Consider the following 19,238-nt stretch of genomic DNA (forward strand, 5'->3'; position numbering starts at 1 on the left):
TTTTTGTCTTTGGGAAAAAGAAGGGACTGCTCTATTTTTGAAGTGTGAATGCATTATTTATGTGTGTGGAGAACTGTCTGTTACAGCTGTTATATTGTGCTTTTATCGGTTTTATTTGGGGAGAATAAATATATAATTAAACCAGACGTGAAGATGTCGCGTGTTTTCGTGGCGATGCAGGTTCTCGTGAGATGAATGCAGATGTCAGTGCTGCTTCACTGTTACATTTACATAAGTACACAGATAAAGAAAAGGCAATGTTTTAATTGCTTTTAAACTTTAGGAAAAAATCACAAATATTTACATTTAAAAATACTTATCTTGAGTCTCTACAGAGATGGAAATGTTGAACTCACAGAGACATGCAGAGAGAAGTGATGATACAAACGCGGCCCCCTACTGGGCCACAGAAGAATTACAGCAGAACTTAACAGGAGTACAGGGGGCACTGACATGATACACAACAAATACATTTTTGGTCAAATAAAAAGCAAGAATACATTAAGATCTTACATATGCTCTGGAAAGAAAGGAATATAATAGGCTAAGACAGGTTACAGAGAATGAATACAATCTGATATATGTGCATTTTGATGCAAAAAAAAAAAAAGTATTGGAAACGGTTGATGACGAAGCTACAGCCTCAAACTCTCAGAACATTCATTTCCCACAGGAGTCAGGTTAGAGTAAATGCTTGGATTTAGTTGGATGTGTGAGTTGGTTACATAAAATACTTTGATTTCTCTTTCAATAATATTCTAGTGATTATTACTCTGCGATCTTGGCGTGCAAATATAATGTTAGGTAGCTGTAAAGAATCCTTGTATTGTTTTGTTGTCAAAAAGTATTATTAAATCCCTTGTCTTGATACATTTTGGGAATATCTGGGAGGGTAAAGAGGTTCCCCTAAGCAGGTAGTCTTGAATACACAGTATATACTTTACCATGCCATAGGAAATAACTGTAAGTAGTCGGGTTTTGTTTAAGATGTTAATGTCAGATTCAGTCCTGTGTTTTAGGCCAGAGGTTGGTGGGGGGATGGACGAGGGCGTTACAGGCTGCTGTAGATCCTCTTGATGGTGTCGCCTTCGTCCTTGGCGATGATCCCCTTCTCAATGTAGGAGTCGACCTGCTGGTCCATGAAGTCCTTCAGCTTGGACAGGTCATAATCTGGGAAGAGAGGCAAAACAATAGGATGCGTTCATAATCTGAGATTCAAAGAGGAAGATCATGAGGGCACGGTGGCTAGCAGGAGAGATCAGACATTAAACTTCTTAAGATGGCACACCCAAACAAGCCATAATCTAGCGTGGCAGTTCATTATCAAGGAGGATTAAGGTCAGAGTGAGCATGTTGGTCTGGGGTTAAGACGGTACCACATGCATAATAAGAAGGTCAGAAGATCAAAGAGTGAAACACAAATGCCAAGTTATACTTCTTACAATGATATGATCAATTCAATATCAGTGTAATCAGTTTGAATTAGTACGTTTACTCAAGAACTGCACTTAAGTACAAACTTTGAGGTATTTGTACTTTGTTTTGCTTCTACTCCACTACACTTCAAAAGAAAATTTGTAGTTTTTATTGCACTACATCTTTCTGAAAGCTTCAATTACTTAACAATCTATCAATTTTCATTCCTTTCCTGTCTAAAAAAACATGTGTCTCCAAATTTGGTGAATAAACAACCAATATATGGTGATCTTTGCTGTAGATTTCCCAACAAGATATGAAATAGTTAAAATGAGCACAACCATCAGCAATACAACATACAGTAAAATACAACAAACTGTACACATTACTGCAGCAGTTATTATAATCCAAAACCATTATATTGAATAGTACAGGGACCATTTTTCTGTAGAATGACTACTTTTACTGATGATACTTTTGTTTAAATTCGACTTTTACTCTAAGTAAAGTTTTGAATGCAGACTTTTTAACTGTAGTTGAGTATTTCTACAGTGAGGTATTAGTACTTTTACTTGAGTAAAGGATCTAAATACTTGATGCACCTGTTTTGTATTCACCTTGCTCTGGACGAGTCATTGTTATTTGACAAAGCGCCATAAGGCCGCAGCTGGATGTGGCTATTTTTAGAGATGAACACTACCGAACTCTGTATTATCCATCAAGGTAACAAAACAGGCTAACAGCTGCCGCACCACTTCTCCCTGCTCTAACTAAGTCTGAATAAACGGGGAGAACAGAAGGACAGAGGACAGACAATAAGTGACACAGCAACTTCCTAATAGCATCTCTAACAGCAGCAGGTTATTGCATTGCCTCAAGATACCGTTGCTTTGCAGATGACAAGCATGAAGTGCGTGAGGGATTAACTGAATGTGATTAGAGACAGCAGCACTGCGTCTCTCTCAATCTTGGCTGTGAGGAGCCAAGAGCCAAAACCAGGAAGTCTCTTCTACGTCCATCTGCTCCTTTGGCTAATCTGTGTAGTGTGTAGGCGTACACACACACACACACACACACACACACACACACACACACATACACACACACACACACACACACACATATATGTGCACATTTAAACACACACAGAGAGCCCGCTGAGATTATCCTAATGGGTGTTTCTGGAATAGAGTAAACACAATAAATGACGTGTCGTCGCCCACTCTGTTACTATGACACTGCTTTTTGCTTGAAAGGGCTTTTGTTCTCCTCCAGCTGTACTTTACTTCAGAAGAGAGAGTGAAAAATACAAAGAACAAGAGTGAGGAGAAATTGCGAGAGCCATTTAATGTGGTACAAAGTGAGTTAGAAAATTAGGTGCTGATGGTGTATCATTTCAGCTACTGAGAGTCCCACGACAAGAGAATGATGTGATTTAGGGAGCACATTTTGACTGTGTGTGTGTGCACCATTATCTATCCATCTCCTCTGTACAGATCAGTGACGGGCAGGCGGGGAGGCCCTGTTGTCCCAGACAACCACTCCACGCACCAGAATGCTAATGAAGTGTCCTATATAGAGCCGGGTCGGAGATGAGCACCGAACAAAACTTCCCTGCTGCTCCAGACTCTGCAGCGATATAAGCTCAATGTCAGCCCTGTTTTCTTCCGTATTTAAAAAGAATCTAGGTCAAACTTTGTTTTTAGCCGTCATTTCTCTGTTATAATTGTTTTTTTCCGACTCACTTGCGGCTGAATCAGCCATTGATCGGCTCAGATTAGATCGGACCACTGAACACTAGCGGTAAATACAAATCCAACTGAGCTAGAACTTTTTGGGGATTTTTTTTTGTCTGCAATGTCCTGCTGAGATGATCAACAAGACGGATGGCCTGAATAGTGAGAACTCATTAACATTTCATTCTCCTCTGCTTAATTAAGCACCACTGGGGCATTGATTTTACACTACGGGGAGCTCGACAGCAGGCTTCTCCTGTTAGATGAGTGCAGTTTTCACAGCTCTGCAGACTGGAGCACTTTATGGGTCACCTGCTGCTTCTTTATGAATACTGACAGTTACAGTACGGGTAAGGTCGTAAATATAAACGCACACTCACCCAACCCTGTGAATCCAGAGACATGAGCATGACGATGACAAGGAAGTGATGTTGTTTTCACGGTGATAGAAGTTCTAATCATGAACCCGGTTCAATATCTACAACGACGTCTCCTTTCACACTCTCTCTTACATATGCTCAATTACACAGATGACATAAATGTTGAGGAACAGATAGGAGGGACTGACTGAATGGACCTTTGTCTCTGAACAAGGAAGCTGCATCATGACTAATTAGGACAGACTCATCAAGAATTATCCATATTCATGAGAGCTGGAGTGAAGCATCTATCCTGGTATCCCACACTCATTTTAATTGCAAATTGAGGCTAACAACAAAAGAGGCTTCAAATTTTCTGTCTCTTCAGCGCGTCCCCTCAGACCTGTCTGAGAGCCACCACGGTTGAGTGAGGAGACGGGCGTTTGCAAATGAGGTGAAATGAGGTTTTCTTGGTCTGGCTCTTAAAACTCAGCAATTATTGGAGAAGGGAGCGCGGTTTAGACTGGCTGGTTAAAATAGAAATCTTCTAGCTAAGGAGCGTGTCTCACCATCTTTGCCTTCTTCTTTGCTGTGTTTCTTCAACCACTCAATGTTCTTCCTGATGGCCTCCAGATAAGTCTCTGACTTGCCGGGTTGATCTGGTGAGAGGAAAAGAAAATGAAGAAAATGAGAGATGATACTACTTTTATAGTACATTCACTCAGAAGAGCATCACTTCCACCAAAGAGTATGACAGCGCTTACTTAGACTTATCAATTATTTACGCCACAAAATTTCCCTAAAGCGTGACTTTTTAACTTTTACATTTCTGAGACAATGGATTGGATTTAACTTTTATATTAAACGAGCAGCATAATAAGACTTTTTTTAGGCCCTGGTCCAAAACCGACCCAGTCAATGTGGAGAAGTTGTCGCTACAGTAAGTACATAATATCGACAGTTTGAGATTTAAGTTGATATTTTCAGTTAAAATAAGACCATTAGATTAAAGTTGCATTATAACGCATGCCCCTAATTTTCCCATAAATATCCTATTATGCAACTCAGTGATGCTAATCAGTTAATTGTTTTTAATTCTCAAGCAAAAATGCCAGATTATTTGTTTTTTAGCCTCTCAAATATCAAGATTTTTCTGCTTTATATCACAATAAACTGAATTTCTTTAGATTTTCTGACTTTTTGTGGATCAAATGATTGAACCAGAAAAAAATCAGCAGATTAATCAACAGTTATTTCCTGCTGAAACAAATGTCCTGGTTGTAATCCTGCTTCATGTTCAGTTTTGCTTTTCCTTTTTAATGCGTATCTGTGTGTGTGCGTGTGAGTGTGTGTGTGCATGTGTGTGTGTGTGTGTGTGTGTGTGTGTGTGTGTGTGTGTGTGGGTGGATTAGACTGATGAGCGGGTGTAGTGCAGGACAGATAATGGCAGCTGTGAGTGTTATTGGACTGGCCTAGTTCAGGGAAAAGCAAGGACTGAACTATGATCGGCCTGGACGACATAGTGTTGTTTACTTCCTGTCAGGCCGGCCGACTGAAAACAAAACATCTGAAATGGCCGTTACATCAGAACTCATTTTGAAGAGCTTTCACGGAGGAAGAGTGATGATTTCTGCTCCACTGAACTTAAAGCTGCAATAATTAATCAATTGTCAACTTTAAAATTGTCAACTATTAATTTAATAGCCAACTATTTTGATTATATATACAGTATATGTCTTTAAATCAAGACATTTGAGGGTGTCATCTTGGGCTTTGGGATGGTTTTTGAATAGCTTCATTGAGAAAATGATCATTGGTTACAGCCCTAATTGAACCGATGTGTTGGAATCTGCTACATTTGGGAATTCTGCATTTATTGAGGACATTTGACACAAAACAAAACAATGAAATCATAATGCAAAAAAACAAAATATAACAAAACGTGTCAAGGGATGGACAAGGCACAAAGTTTATAATTTTTACGTGGGGCAAAAACGGTATCTACTTATTTTAGCAAATAAATCACTAAACAAACAAAAAAAATCATGTTTTCTCTGGTCATCGGGGTTGGGAGGTGGACTGACTGGATTCAGCTGATGGCTGCTCCTCTTTGGTTGAGTCTTTCAGGTTCTCATACTCTTTCTGCATCTTGGCGGCCTCAGCTTTGGTGTTGTCATCCTCATCCAAGGTTTTTCCTAACGCAAAAAAAAAAAGTTCATGGAGCATTAAAAAACGTGTTGCTGCTCGAGATACTTAAAGCAGTAGTTCAACATTTCGGGAAACGCTTCTTTGCTTTCTGGCAAAGAGTAATTAACAAGTTATAATGTTGTTATCAACACAAAACAAAAACTGAAGTGTGTTTTTTGTTGAGCTTTAGAGGTGCTGGTAAGCACATTATGTTCTCTTCTGACTTAACCAGGCCCCTGTTTCCCCTCTTAAGTTAATTTCATATCCGCTGCATGGGTCTACTCAGCCTGAATCGCTCTTTTTTGGTTTTCCATTAGCAAAAGTTGTGGTTAGTACCTTATACTACAGATTTTTTGGCATCAGCCTGGTTGAGGTTCCAAGCGAGCTGAGCCGATACTAGAAGGTGGAGTTAAAACACTGCAGACCACGGTCAGAGAGAACCGTCACTAGCGCGTCACGGGACATCCTGCACAAACCCGCCATTTTTAAAACAGTGATGCTCCTGTCAATAGCAACTATAGCAACTATACCGTAGTCTATGTGCTGCAGCGCACAACTGACAAAGTGCAGACGTTTGGTTCGTTCTGTTTGGTTGCCAGTTAAATGATTTAGCAAGTGTTGTGTTGATATTAACATTGATATATTATCAACGTTGATATATGACATTGAGAGGCATTATCTGGGAGATAGTGGGAAACAAAATAGAGGAAAAGACCAGGAGCTATTACAGCAATTTTCTGGGGAAGTAGGTTTTCGTTGCCGCCGTACTCTTCGGGGGGAATTGTTGGGTCTATGCCTACTCTGTAAAGTGTCCTGAGATAACTTTTGTTATGATTTGGCACTATAAATAAAAATTGAATTGAATAAGATAGGATTTTTCTCAATTTGGTATTATAGAAACATATCCTAACTTAATTTAGGAATCCAATCTTATCTCAGGTCAAGATATCCATTCAACTTTTATGTCTGTTACCTAGCAACAGACGAAACTTGGTGACTGACAGCTATCATAATAGATAACTAGCGCTAGCCTTTCATAAACTTTAATCGATATAAAACAACAATGCAGATGAATTAGAAACGCTGGTGGGCATTGGGAGAAAGGTCAAAGTTGATATTTTTTAGGAAGTTTACCTATATCAGTTACTTTGCTCTGAAAGTTGCCTTTTGCAAAAAATCTAAGCGCATTTGTTAGCTGTACGACAACAGGCAGAGCCCCATGACAAAGTGTCGGCCTCTCCAAAAAAGGCTGTAGCTCCTCGACTAACCCCGGGATCATGGCCCGGGGTAGCCTTAACTGACTTACCAGTAATGTATCGCCGACACTTAATACATAGTTGGCATCACCAGAAAAGCCTTTCGACAAACATATGGAGTCTTTCACCATGAGGTCTACGTCTACGATTTCTTTGATGCGCTAAACGTAACAAAAGAGCTGCCATCTCGCTAATTTTTAACAGTAAATAATGACAGTTAGGAGAGCTTAGGGGTCATCCTAAAGTTAGGACAGCTTATTTAGGATTTTGGTAACTTAGGACATTTCTGTAATACACAACGCTAGTTACCATAGTTACCAAACAGAAACAGATAAGATTTGGGAGTCAGGAAGTTTCTGTTAAACGGCCCCTGGCACCAAAAGTGAGTTGAGCCAAAATGGAGAGATTTTGAGAGTGGTTTTGATCTTCCCATCAAAGGCTCCGCCAGAAAGCAAATGCCAAATGAGTCCTTTGAAGGTTAATTTAACCCCCAAAACCTGTATCTCCTTAGAAGTTTGTCCTGGTTTTGTCCCACATCTTTGTCTTAAAAGGTCGGTTTGTTTGACCTATAGTTTTAAAACATTGAACATGATCAAATATTTTAAACCATAAAGAACAAAAATAAGCTCCACAGAGCCTAATATACTAGCTACATCTGACCATGTCAAATACATCCTTCTGACATGTTTGGAGAATAACTTGGCTGTTTACCGTTGGGTCCAGTGAAGTCAGGAGGGCCGAGGGCCTTGCCCAGCTTGTTCCTGGTCTGCATGGCTATCATAGCATCCAGGTTCTCTGCAGGTGGATGAAACAAACCAAACATGTACTTTGGATTCGAATGACGTCGGTTCGCTCTACAAGACAGTTAATGAAAACCTCTTCACCGTTTGAAAGTCCCAGGTTGTTCCTGTGTGACTCAGAGGGTGATTACCATTAGAAAAGGGTTTCATTTATTTCATGAAAAGGAAATTTAAGAGTATGACTATAACAATTAACAAAATCCTCTTTTTTCATTTTCAATGTTTTAGTTATGCAGATATCAGAGAAGAAAATACCGTACAGAAGTACAGAAGGTAGGGATAATTCATCCACAATTTACCTTATTTGTTTTGGAAGTTAGTTCATTTGTTATCAGGGTGTTTTTCCACTAATATTACAGGGAGGAGATACGCTTTCACAACAAGATTAGAAATAAACCGGCCAGAGAATCACACAAACAGATCATATGGTTGAAAGATACGGTAGTTAAGTGTCAACTGATCCTCTCTGGATTAACAAACATTATGTTCAAAAGGAGATGGAGCAGATGTTCAGGAGCAACCCAGAGATCAGCTGAAATGTCCCCCTCTGTATCAAGTTGTGGTAATGCTTTACTTTAAGTCCCCTCTATTTAGCATTTAGCAGCACCCTTTACATATTTAACACATGGTTTGTCACTCACTATAATGTAGTTACGACAACATCACATCGCTACGATTTTAGCCTCCCTGTACGTATTGATTTTGAGATTGATCACCTTTAAGGCTTGTCAAGGTCAAGCCCCAGAAGACATTTCAGACATGCAGACCACATACGAGCCTGTTCGCAGCCTTAGATCCGCGGGGGGGTCTCTCTTAACTGTTCCAAGGCCGAGGCTCAAAACCAGAGGTGACTGTGCCGACTCCGTCAGAGCGCATCGGCTTTGGAACAACCTGTCCGCAGATTAAAGGCTCGCTGAATCAGTATCTTCTTTAAAATCACTTCTTAAAACTCATTTTTATAGACTTGCCTTCTGAAAGCATCTTAAGCTAATAAAAGTTTCATTTCTCCATTAATGATTCCCCTTCTTTCTATACAATGATGTATAAATATGGTTACGTTGTACCCTACTGGATTTCACTATTATTATTATTGTTATTATTATTTGTTTTGTTTACACTGTATATATATATACATGTGTGTATTTTGATTTGCGCTATCAAAGCACTTTGGAAACTGCTGTTTTTAAAGGTGCTATACAAATAAAGTTATTATATTATTAGCTATAGAGAGCTTTTAGGATATGTGTTCATTAATGTAAAGTATTTGTCAGCAATTTCTCCTATAAAGATATGTTGTGATTAAACCACTTCCTGTTGTGAGCTATTGCTTACTTTTAACATATCGTTTGGAAATCGGACATTTTGGTGATTTACGGTAATTTAAGTACACCTCTGTGCAAAGACAAACAAAGGAGAGACATGACTCCACATGAGAGCAGATGAACGGTTTCTGTTAAATTGGGAATTGCTTGGCTAAGCGAGTAACATGGTGTTAGATATCAGGATATGAGGGAACAAGGACAATAAAGAGATAAGAAAAGCTCGATTTCAGCAACGTAACTACAATTTCCTCTCTCGTCTGCGCTCACTCCGGCCTCCTTTTATATGTTATTATCTAAGCATCTCACTTGCACTTTTTTTCTGCGTATTCAAGCAGCCTCCTCCAACATGTTGTGCAGAGTGGGAGGTCATTATACCAATTTCTTACACACACACACACACACACACACACACACACACACACACACACACACACACACACACACACACACACACACACACACACACACACACACACACACACACACACACCCACCCACCTCCTCCTCTCCATCTCTATATCTCGGGGTATCTCGCTGATTGAAAGTCCTGCGTATTCAGTTGTGTACCTGGGTGACTCATCGGAGCGTCACAGCCTGTCGGGGCTGGAGGTCGGGAGGGAAGTGGGGCATTAACTTGTTGCTAGGCGATGACGGAATTCCGTTCCATTATCTCCTCACTGCCCATAATACATAGGGGTTGCCTAGGAAACCCACATCTTGGGTAATGGTAAAGGCCTGTTTTTGTTCTGGTGTGTATCGTAAACAGCGTTCATTTGTTTTCCGCTGTGAGAGACAACAAGCTGCAAGGTCGTCTGAAAGAGCATTGATTGTAGTAATCATACTTGATCTCTTTTCCTACGCGGCTCTTTTCGTTGTATAAACACATCGTAAAACAACAAATCGATTGCACAACATTTTTGTTGATTATTTTAATGATTTAAACGTCATTTATCAAATAAAATGGCCAAAGGTTCTTTGTTTTAGGCTTCTTAAATGAGACAAAAATGAGGCTTTCCTATTTATCTATTTTAAATCACATTCAATCATTTTTACTCTTTGGTCCTTTTTGCTGTCCTCTTACCCTGTCAGTTAATTTTATTTCTCTTTTTATTGCCTGTAAAAGTGTCCTACTGTTTATGTTGCATTGTTGATGTGTGTGTATATATGTATATATATATATATATACATATATATGGAGTTGTATGTGCTTTTTTCGTTGGTCTGTCAAAGCACTTAGTAAACGCTTGTTTTAAAAAGGTGCTATATAAATAAAGTTATAATTATTATTATTATAAGAATATATCTTTCTGTTTTCGATTGTTGGATTGAAAGAAACAAGCAATATGGATACATGACATAGGGCTTTGGAAACTGAAGGTGGGCCTTATTTTTTTCACACTTTCAACATTGAATTGGAAAATAAACGACACCTTTCTGATGTGTTTCAAGATAGAGGGTGTGCAGACGCAGCAGCTCAGCTTTCTTGTTTTAACCTCTCAGTTCTCTTAGTTTGTCTATTTTCTATCAGTAAAGCAGTAGCCTTTAACACACTTAATCAATATTTCACTTTGAAGTTGTACATAAACACGCATGACTTTTTAAACATTACGTTGCTACAACTGCTGGTTTGATGCTACTACTGTTTTCTGCTTTTATTTATTTATTTGTTATATGTTTAACTACACAGAGAGAAGCTGTGCAAACGTTCATTGTACCTGAACACAATAAAAGCAAAGATGAAGATATTTCTGATTCTCTAGATGTGACCATGTTTGCTGAGCTGATTTTAAAGCACTGGCTTGGGACTGGGTGTAATTTGAACAAAGAGATAGAGAGAGAGAGAGAGAGAGAGAGAGAGAGATATGTCGGGTTTCCTGGGGCTCGCACATAGAGGGATGACAGCTGTCCCTTACAGGTGGCTGACCTTTCCACTGGCTACTGATGTGACGGTCAGCCATAAAGACTTGCGTGGTTATAAAGGGTGCCCCTGACACTAATCTGTCCATGCAGGCTTCACACTCCACTGCCCTGGCTGATAGGGGACATTAGCTCGGCTGAACGCACATAAAACATGGGTAAAAAGCACATATGACACACAGACAGACAAATGCATGTGCACTAGTCGATTAATGCAATGGACGGATTGAAAGTTAGTAGAAAAATATCACATTATTATAAATATACCGTATGTAGTAATATATAGTGTGATGCAGCAAATGTATGTAAAATCGCACACAATAAGATTCTTGAAAGCAGTCAACGTTTAAAAGTACAACAAATTTAGTTTGTAAATGTGCAGCGGGTTACCTGCCGTCTTCGTTAGTTTATTTAACATTTGCTAGCAAATTATTACTTTACACAACATATTTTTTACAATATGTTTCTAAAATCATGAGTAGATATATGTCTTAAATTAAGGTCTACAGGGGTCTTTTTATTGAACAATAACTCCTGGATCTTTCAACCACATCAGGACCATAAGGTGTGATTGAAAGGTTCGGAAAAGGCTTTTAAATTGAGCTTTAGACAAGATTATTTTATCAAACTGCTATCTCACACTAAAGACTGGAGAGTTCATTTGCAGAAGTAGATAACTGCCATTCTTAAAATGAGTAAACTACCAATAGTTTGATTGACATTCCCTTGAGTGCACAAAAAAAATGGGATTTATGAAAATGTAAAAACAAAACCAACAGAGATATATCTACTTAAAACAGCCCGAGACCAGTTTGATAATCTATGGATTGCACACACAAAAAAATGATTATTTGGGAAAATAAATTAAAAAAATTTATGAATCTCTTTTTGCAAATCAACCCTTCATTTTACAATATTATGAAATTATTGACAGTGGTTTCTTTCCTACGTTTCTATAAATAAACATTGCTGGCAGGCTACTATGTTATGTCTTACCCAGATAGGACACTCCCTCCTCCGGCGTGATGGTGCCGTACTTCACCATCATCTTCACAAAGTCGATCAACGTCTTCATGATGGTGATCAATGTTTCTCTCTCCTGAGTGTCTTGATCTGCAGCAACGAACCAGAGAACAGATCTAGCATTCAATGTTTAGCTAATGGTAATTGGTTACCATGGTGTTAAGGTTACCACATGGTGTTTGACAGTGGGGGTAATGACGGTGGCATTTCTAAATAATTACTTGTGTGTGTGTGTGTGTGTGTGTGTGTGTGTGTGTGTGTGTGTGTGTGTGTGTGTGTGTGTATCCTAAGAAAATGTATCAGGGAAACAAAGACGGACAAAATAAGCATTGACTCATCCTTTGATTAAATGTTAAATTTAATTTCTATGACACCACTGCTTCAGAACAATATCGCCATGACTGCAACCGAACTCTAGTCCTGGGGCCTCATTGCAGAAATTGCTTTTTTTGCTATTTTAACTTAATTTTCCTGTTACAAAAGCAGTTCCTAAACTCATGGCTGTGTCCTATCTTATCTCAGACCGCCGATCTTAATGGAAGAAATTCTCACTCAAACTGTAAACTTTTTGGCATTTGTCCTGTCATGAATCTATGTTAAGAATGTAAGACTGCCTGTATCCTTGACAACGGCTGTCTCAGTGCACTTGTTACTGGCTACTAGCTAGCTTTCTGTTTTGGACGAGAGACCCTTGCTGTATCTCAAACTGGCTTTTTTGAGGGTGGAAGTGCGTTCAAGTCGGAAGTCGGTAAAATGCAGTATACTGCATTTATCCGATCGCGCACTCAAAAATCATGACCGAAAGAGCGAGGTTGCGGGTACAAGCGGTCGAAATGGGTTTTCTCAGGAGGGTGGCTGGAGTCTCTCTTAGTCTCTCTTAGTTCAGCCATCCGTGAGGAACTCGGAGTAGAGCCGCTGCTCCTTTGAGTTGAAAGGAGCCAGTTGAGGTGGTACGGCCATCTAGTAAGGATGCCCCCTGATCGCCTCCCTAGGGAGGTGTTCCAGGCACGTCCAGCTGGGAGGAGGCCTCGGGGAAGACCCAGGACTAGGTGGAGAGATTATATCTCCACACTGGCCTGGGAACGCCTCGGGATCCCCCAGTTAGAGCTGGTTAATGTGGCCCGGGAAAGGCAAGTTTGGGGTCCCCTGCTAAAGCTGCTGCCCCCGCGACCCGACCCTGGATAAGTGGTTGAAGATGAGATGAGATGATGCACTCAAGAATGGCCAAACTGTGAGTGTGGATCTCTGAGCACTCAATGCCCTCAATCGCCGCCATTTTGGCAGAAGAGGCGGGGCTTAATTCAAATTTGAAAATGGCAGAACAACAGTGCAACAGAGCAGCAACGACTAGATTCACTTGATAAATGTAAAAATCACAAGGATTTTGGCGGTTTGCTGAGTCAGAAGAGTTGTTGGAAAAGCGTTTTAAAAAATAAACAGAAGAAGAAATATAATCTTCATTTCCGCGTGGGCGGCAGTGTGTGATTTGAGACAGAGCTCACTGGGAGAATTTAATGTACTGATCATGTCAGTTCATAGGGAACACAATGCCCGAACGTCAGTACACTCACTGCAGTGTGCGATTTGGGACACAGCACCTTTTTGGGACGCTTTCTTCCATAAAGACCATTCCTAAGCCCCACCCCTTTTCGCTCTGCGCCCCAATAACAGCTGAGTAAGCTTGGTGCTTCCTCAGTCAACTCTCCCCTTTCCTGTTAGATAATGTTGGCAACATGCTAGCTAGCTAGCTAATGCACAGCTAGCCAACACCAAGAAGAATTAGCTATCTTTTTTGACAAGCGGTTTTCATCTTAAAATATGTCAGCAACCAACCTACTTCTCATCCACTAATGTAAGCAGGGATATAAGGACAACGCAAACCTTGCTAACGTTATTGATCTGACTTTAAGTTATCTTTTAAGTAGCTAGGCCTATATATAAACTACTAGTTAGCTACCGTTTTGGCCATAAAATGGGAAAGCTGGCCGAGGTTCTGCTGGGTAGCAAGCTTGTCATTGTTATACAGACTTACTAACAGTGTTGCTGTGATTTTATTTTTATTTTTTATTTAGGACAGTGTCTATGCCATCATAGAGTTTCTATTCTTGGATGGAGAAATGATTTGTCACAGCGACCTCAGAGTGAGTTTGCATTTGTACCTGAGTCGAGGCTCCTGAGCAGACGGTAGAAGTTGGGGAAGTACTGCAGATCCTGAAGCCCGTCTTTGGGGCTCACCTCATTGCCCTCCTCAGTATCTTTGTCCCAGGTGTTGGCATCTTCATCTTCTGCATCCCTGTCCACCTCATCCTCAATCTCATCATCATTTCCTTCCTCATTCTCCTCGTCTTCACTGTCGCTGCGCCTGGGTGGCTCCCATGTGCCCTGGAAATGCCAGAGTTTTTGTTGTTCTTGTTGTCATCATTATCATAAGCCTACTATCATTTCTTGGCAGGTTTTTACCTTGTTTGAATCGGAATCCTGGTCGTCCTGCTCTCCCCTGGTATCTTGGTCGTTGGTCTCACCATCCTCAATCTCGTTGTTTTTGGCGTTTTTGGTAATGAGATCCTGGAGAGCCTCGGCCACCTGGTACTCCAGAGTGTCTGCCTGACTATCTGTGATCTGCAGAGCGATAAAGACAACAACTGTGATGTAAGATGTAGTAGAACAGAATAGTCTGTACCAGCAGAAAATCTCTATGTATCACATATTGATCACTGCCACTGAGAGAACTATCTCAGAGAGCAATTTGGACACCTCTAAATTACTTATTGAGTGTGAAAAAGCAGAGCACAATTCACACATTTCTTCCTCTAAGAGTACAAAGCGATAGTTCCTGTCGAGTTAATTCCATGCTACACGCTGTGTCAAATCAAACAGCAAACAAGCTCATACCAGCCCCAGTTTGAGCAGTTTTGAGACGATCCTGTCAAAAACCCCTCTGTCGTCCTCCTCGTAGATCTTGTTTGCAATCTTCTGGACAATATCTTCTGCTGTTAGCGGAGTGCCATCAACCTGACGGAAGCTTTCTGTGTCATCTGAAAGGAAACAACGCATATGTTAACATTTGTAACTTTCTAAATGTGCTGATTGGCTGTATGAAGGACATATAAAGCAGGCATTTGTGCTTTATCTATTTGACTGAATGTACATTCTGCATGTTCTGAGATGCATCATACTGAAAATATTCTTAAATCTTTCCAACTTTTCTCAATTTCTAACAATCAATTACCTCAAGGTTTGTAGGAGATTTACTCCATCCGTCTTTCCTACTTCTCCTCGGTCTCTCTAGTTTACCCTAAAATGTTAAATCTGGACCTAGAAATTAAGTTTCTCTCTTATTAAGTAGGAAAAAAAGATCTGCCAGTAATAGATGATTTTCCCTCTCCTCTCCTCATATTCATCAGATCCACATCACTGAGTACAAATTGTGCAATTGTTGCTTGACTCTTACATAACCGTCCCTGCTGCTCTTCAACATCCACGCACAATAAAAATAAGCTTTGCTCGTATTGGCGGGTTGAATCATCAGTGATGTACTATACCTTCAAACACAGGGCCTAAATCTGTCTCACTCTAGGAAATAAGTGAAATCCAGACTGTGCTGACCAAATTTAGATGTAGCGTAACATGACCATCTGCTTGTCATTGCCAGGGCGGCTGCATTTATCGATGAACTGTTAGCACTCAGCGCTTTGTGTGAGTCACCTCACCTCAGAGACTCTGCTTTTTGCTGATGATTGGACTTCATAGCAAATAACATCCGTATACAGTGACATGTGTGCTGAGCTGATGAAATCTACCGAGACTAAAATGTAGATATCAGCAAATGATTGGATTTTGAGAGAGATACAATTATGAAGTTAATGGCTGTGAGAAAAAACTCACGATCAAAGTCTGCTGTGAAGAGAAGAAGCCGGTACAGTAGCCTAGCATAAGCTTTGACAAATGCAGGGTCTGACAGGGAGAGGATAATCTCTCTCTCTAGCATCCACGTGTTCTGTTGTTGACTCTTTCTATCTTTTACTGCTTATCCTCCATCCAACGCACGTGTTTTCTCTACCTACTCTTTCCTAAAATGTCTGCCTGGTGGCCTGCCAGTGGCACACAGAAGCATGTGGCATGAGGCCTGCCCTTGGCGATGGAGGCAAAGGTCACAAATGCAGAAGGAGTCAACCCAACATCGTGTTCGGCAGGTAACCCACTGCACATTTACAAACAATGCCAGGATCAGGTGCACGGTGACAGGTGTGCGTACCCTGGTACTTGCCGTAGTCCATCCCGCCCTTGGTGGAGTCGTAGTCCTCAACCAGACGCCGGCTCTTGGTCGAGTCTGATTCATCTGGAACGTACTTGTCCTCCTCCTTAAGTGGCGTCTCAGTGATCTCCTTTGGTTTCTGGCCATCAGCCAGTGACTTCAGCACGGTGAAGTCATCCGGGTCCCGTTCTGTCTCTCTGTCCTTGGAGCCAGAGGGACGCTTGCTCTCTGAAAGGCAGCAGAGACGAAATGAGCAAACTGGAGAAATACAAGTGGTGAAGACGAACTCCTCTCATATTAATGTGAGGTTCTAACAGTTGTTATTTCTCAACATATACAGATGAAGCCTGTTTTACTGGAAGTGCTGCAACTCGAACCCATCGGACGGAAATAAAGTCATTAATTGATTGGCAAGAAGGTTTCCTCTTACCAGCTGACTGTACCGCAGCCTTCACGCTGTCCGCCTCAGCAATCTGGGGAAATGACCAACATTAAACAAATAATTTCCACACACAGGATATTAGCTCTGATTAATAATGTTTGCTGGGCTAATACCTTGGTTGTTTGACAAGTGACCATAAAGCCTATTTGGCCGGATATTGGATGAGTAAATTAGTTATGATACATGGAGGATGAGAGCTTACCTGCTCTTGTAGTGGCCTTTCTTCTGTCAACTGTCTATTGTACACGGTTTTATCTGCAACAGATAAAACACATTTAATAACTGGATAAAAGCAGACTTTAATATTAATAAACAGACTCAGATTATGAGATAAATGACACATCTATGATGAGATAATGCACTTTTATTAAAAGTGTCATTTTCTGTTTTATACTTCATGTTATTTTTTTCCTCGTTATTTTAATACATTTGTATTTTACAGACGTATGTGATCGTTTGTGCACTCCCAACTCCCCATGCACCAGAGGCAGAGTTTAATCGGATTATCAAACAAAAGATTAGGCTAAACTGCGTCGAAAATAGACCACAGGCGGCCATAACATGCGACCAATAACCGCTGAGCTCAACTTTAAAGAAACTGCTTTTTGCTGTATTTGGTTAGTCAACAGGTTCATAGATTAATAAAACAACAGTAACAGTACACAAAACATTATAAAACATGCACATAGATGAACAAAGAAATCTAAGAAATTCAAATATTATCTCTTTAAATACCCGTCGCTTACTGAACAAGGTTTACTACGGCCAAATGTAGTTTCTCTGCTGATATTCATATAGTTATATTCCTTCATGCCCTATAAGGATTACATCATCAATAATGAGTTTATGATGGCCTTATAGTATTTTCAGTTTTTTATTTATTTAAGGCACCATGTGTGCTGAGACCTCATTGCACTTTGTGGCTTTTTTCCCCCTAGTAAACAGTTTTCAATAGCCTCACTTATGACTAGATTATATTGCACACATGCTCTACAGTACAAGATTAGGACTACAGCACATTTCTAACCCACGGTTAGAGGCTAGGGCCAACTCACCATCCGTGGAGGCTGTAGGTGTGGGGAAGGCAGATATCTGGCTCACTACATTCAGAGCTAGAAGCTGGAAAAGGACGAAAAGGCCGAAGTATTTGGACGCCATTCTGAAATAAAGCTGTCTGGGATTGTCCAGGAGGAAGATATGTCCCGGCTGTCCTGCTCTCTGTGGTCTGGTTCCCTCCTCCAGGAGCAAAGTGCTGAATGTGTGGACAGCTCCGCTCCACTCCGGCCGGCCGCTGGTGCTGAAACTGCCGCGGACGCTGCGCCCTGGAGGACCCGCTCTGTCAGACGCACCGGGCGGGGAGGGGTCGACCAGAATCTCCGCTTTGCACTTGGAGCTGTTGAGGAGCAGCGGTGCTGAAACCAGGTCACCTCTCTTTAATTATAACCAGATAAGCAGGGGAGGCTGTTCAAGCCCCGTGTGAGCTACAGCATCACCTGCCAAGACAGTAATAGAGCCCACTACAACAAGACCTGCCCCCTCTGCCTTTACAGAGGAGGAGGAGGAGGGGGAGGAGGAGGAGGAGAACACTGCAAAAAGTGTCTGTATTACCAAGACATTTCAGCTGGCGGAGACTAGTCCTCCTAATATATATATTTTTGCATTGTTGATCGGGCAAAAGCAAACTATGATTTCACATGATATTAGTGCCAAATGACTTAATACATTTTTAAGATTTTTATAAAAATAAATCATCTTTTTAATAAGAAAAAAATCCAGAGAAACAAGTAAAACTGCACTGGAATCAAGCAAAAATGTTTGTTGAATCAGTTGCCTACTCGTTAACCCATAACACTGCAAAGTGTGCGGGTGAACAAAATGCAGAGTTGAATATTTTTCGCAGCGTTTGAGCAGAAAATCCGCCCATTTCGTGCGTCACACAACCTGCGTCATGGTCGTAGATCTTCCACAGCCTTGTCAATAGCAACCGTGATTAAAACGGCGGACAATTAGACACGTAAACAAAGGGGAAGATATATTAGAGCAGCTTTATGACCGCTTTGCTTTCACAGGATCAGGGCCCTGCTAATTAGATGCGTCTCCTATGGATGATTCAGGTGTTATTAGGTTCAGTCTCAGCGGCTCCCAACAAAACCAGTGGTTTAATTATATTTTACTGGACTTAAGCAAAGGGAGTGCAGAGGAATCATTTGTTTTATGAACGTTATTCTTCTCCTAATTGAAGCGTAATTGCTTTGTGAATTTCCCGTGGGACTGCTGATGAAATGTAGCTTTGTAACTAACTCACAAATAAATAAATAGATAAACAAATCATAAGAGGAATAGAAGTGTCTTCAACATAGGGGTTCAATGTTACATAATTCAATTCAATTCAATTTTATTTATAGTGCCAAATCATTACAGAAGTTATCTCAGGACACTTTACAGACTAGGTAAAGACCACACTCTATGACTTATTTATGATAAACATAGACCCAACAATTCCCACATAAACACATAAAATATGA

General features: G+C 40.6%; 1 protein-coding gene across 1 annotated transcript; it reads right to left on the bottom strand.

The window, feature by feature from the left end:
• Window positions 1–712: 712 nt before the first annotated feature.
• scg3 (secretogranin III) lies at window positions 713–18,106 on the bottom strand. The gene is made up of 12 exons (XM_083916439.1): window positions 17,769–18,106; window positions 16,916–16,968; window positions 16,702–16,744; window positions 16,272–16,499; window positions 14,909–15,051; window positions 14,477–14,635; window positions 14,176–14,398; window positions 11,990–12,106; window positions 7,666–7,749; window positions 5,596–5,706; window positions 4,081–4,170; window positions 713–1,170 (listed from the first exon to the last, which is right to left on the bottom strand). The coding sequence occupies exons 1-12, from the start codon at window positions 17,869–17,871 to the stop codon at window positions 1,052–1,054; spliced, it is 1,473 nt and encodes a 490-aa protein (XP_083772565.1). The 5' UTR covers window positions 17,872–18,106; the 3' UTR covers window positions 713–1,051.
• Between the last annotated feature and the right edge of the window lie 1,132 nt (window positions 18,107–19,238).

Source organism: Echiichthys vipera (genome assembly GCF_963691815.1).
Source record: "Echiichthys vipera genome assembly, chromosome: 1".
NCBI lineage: Eukaryota > Metazoa > Chordata > Actinopteri > Perciformes > Trachinidae > Echiichthys > Echiichthys vipera.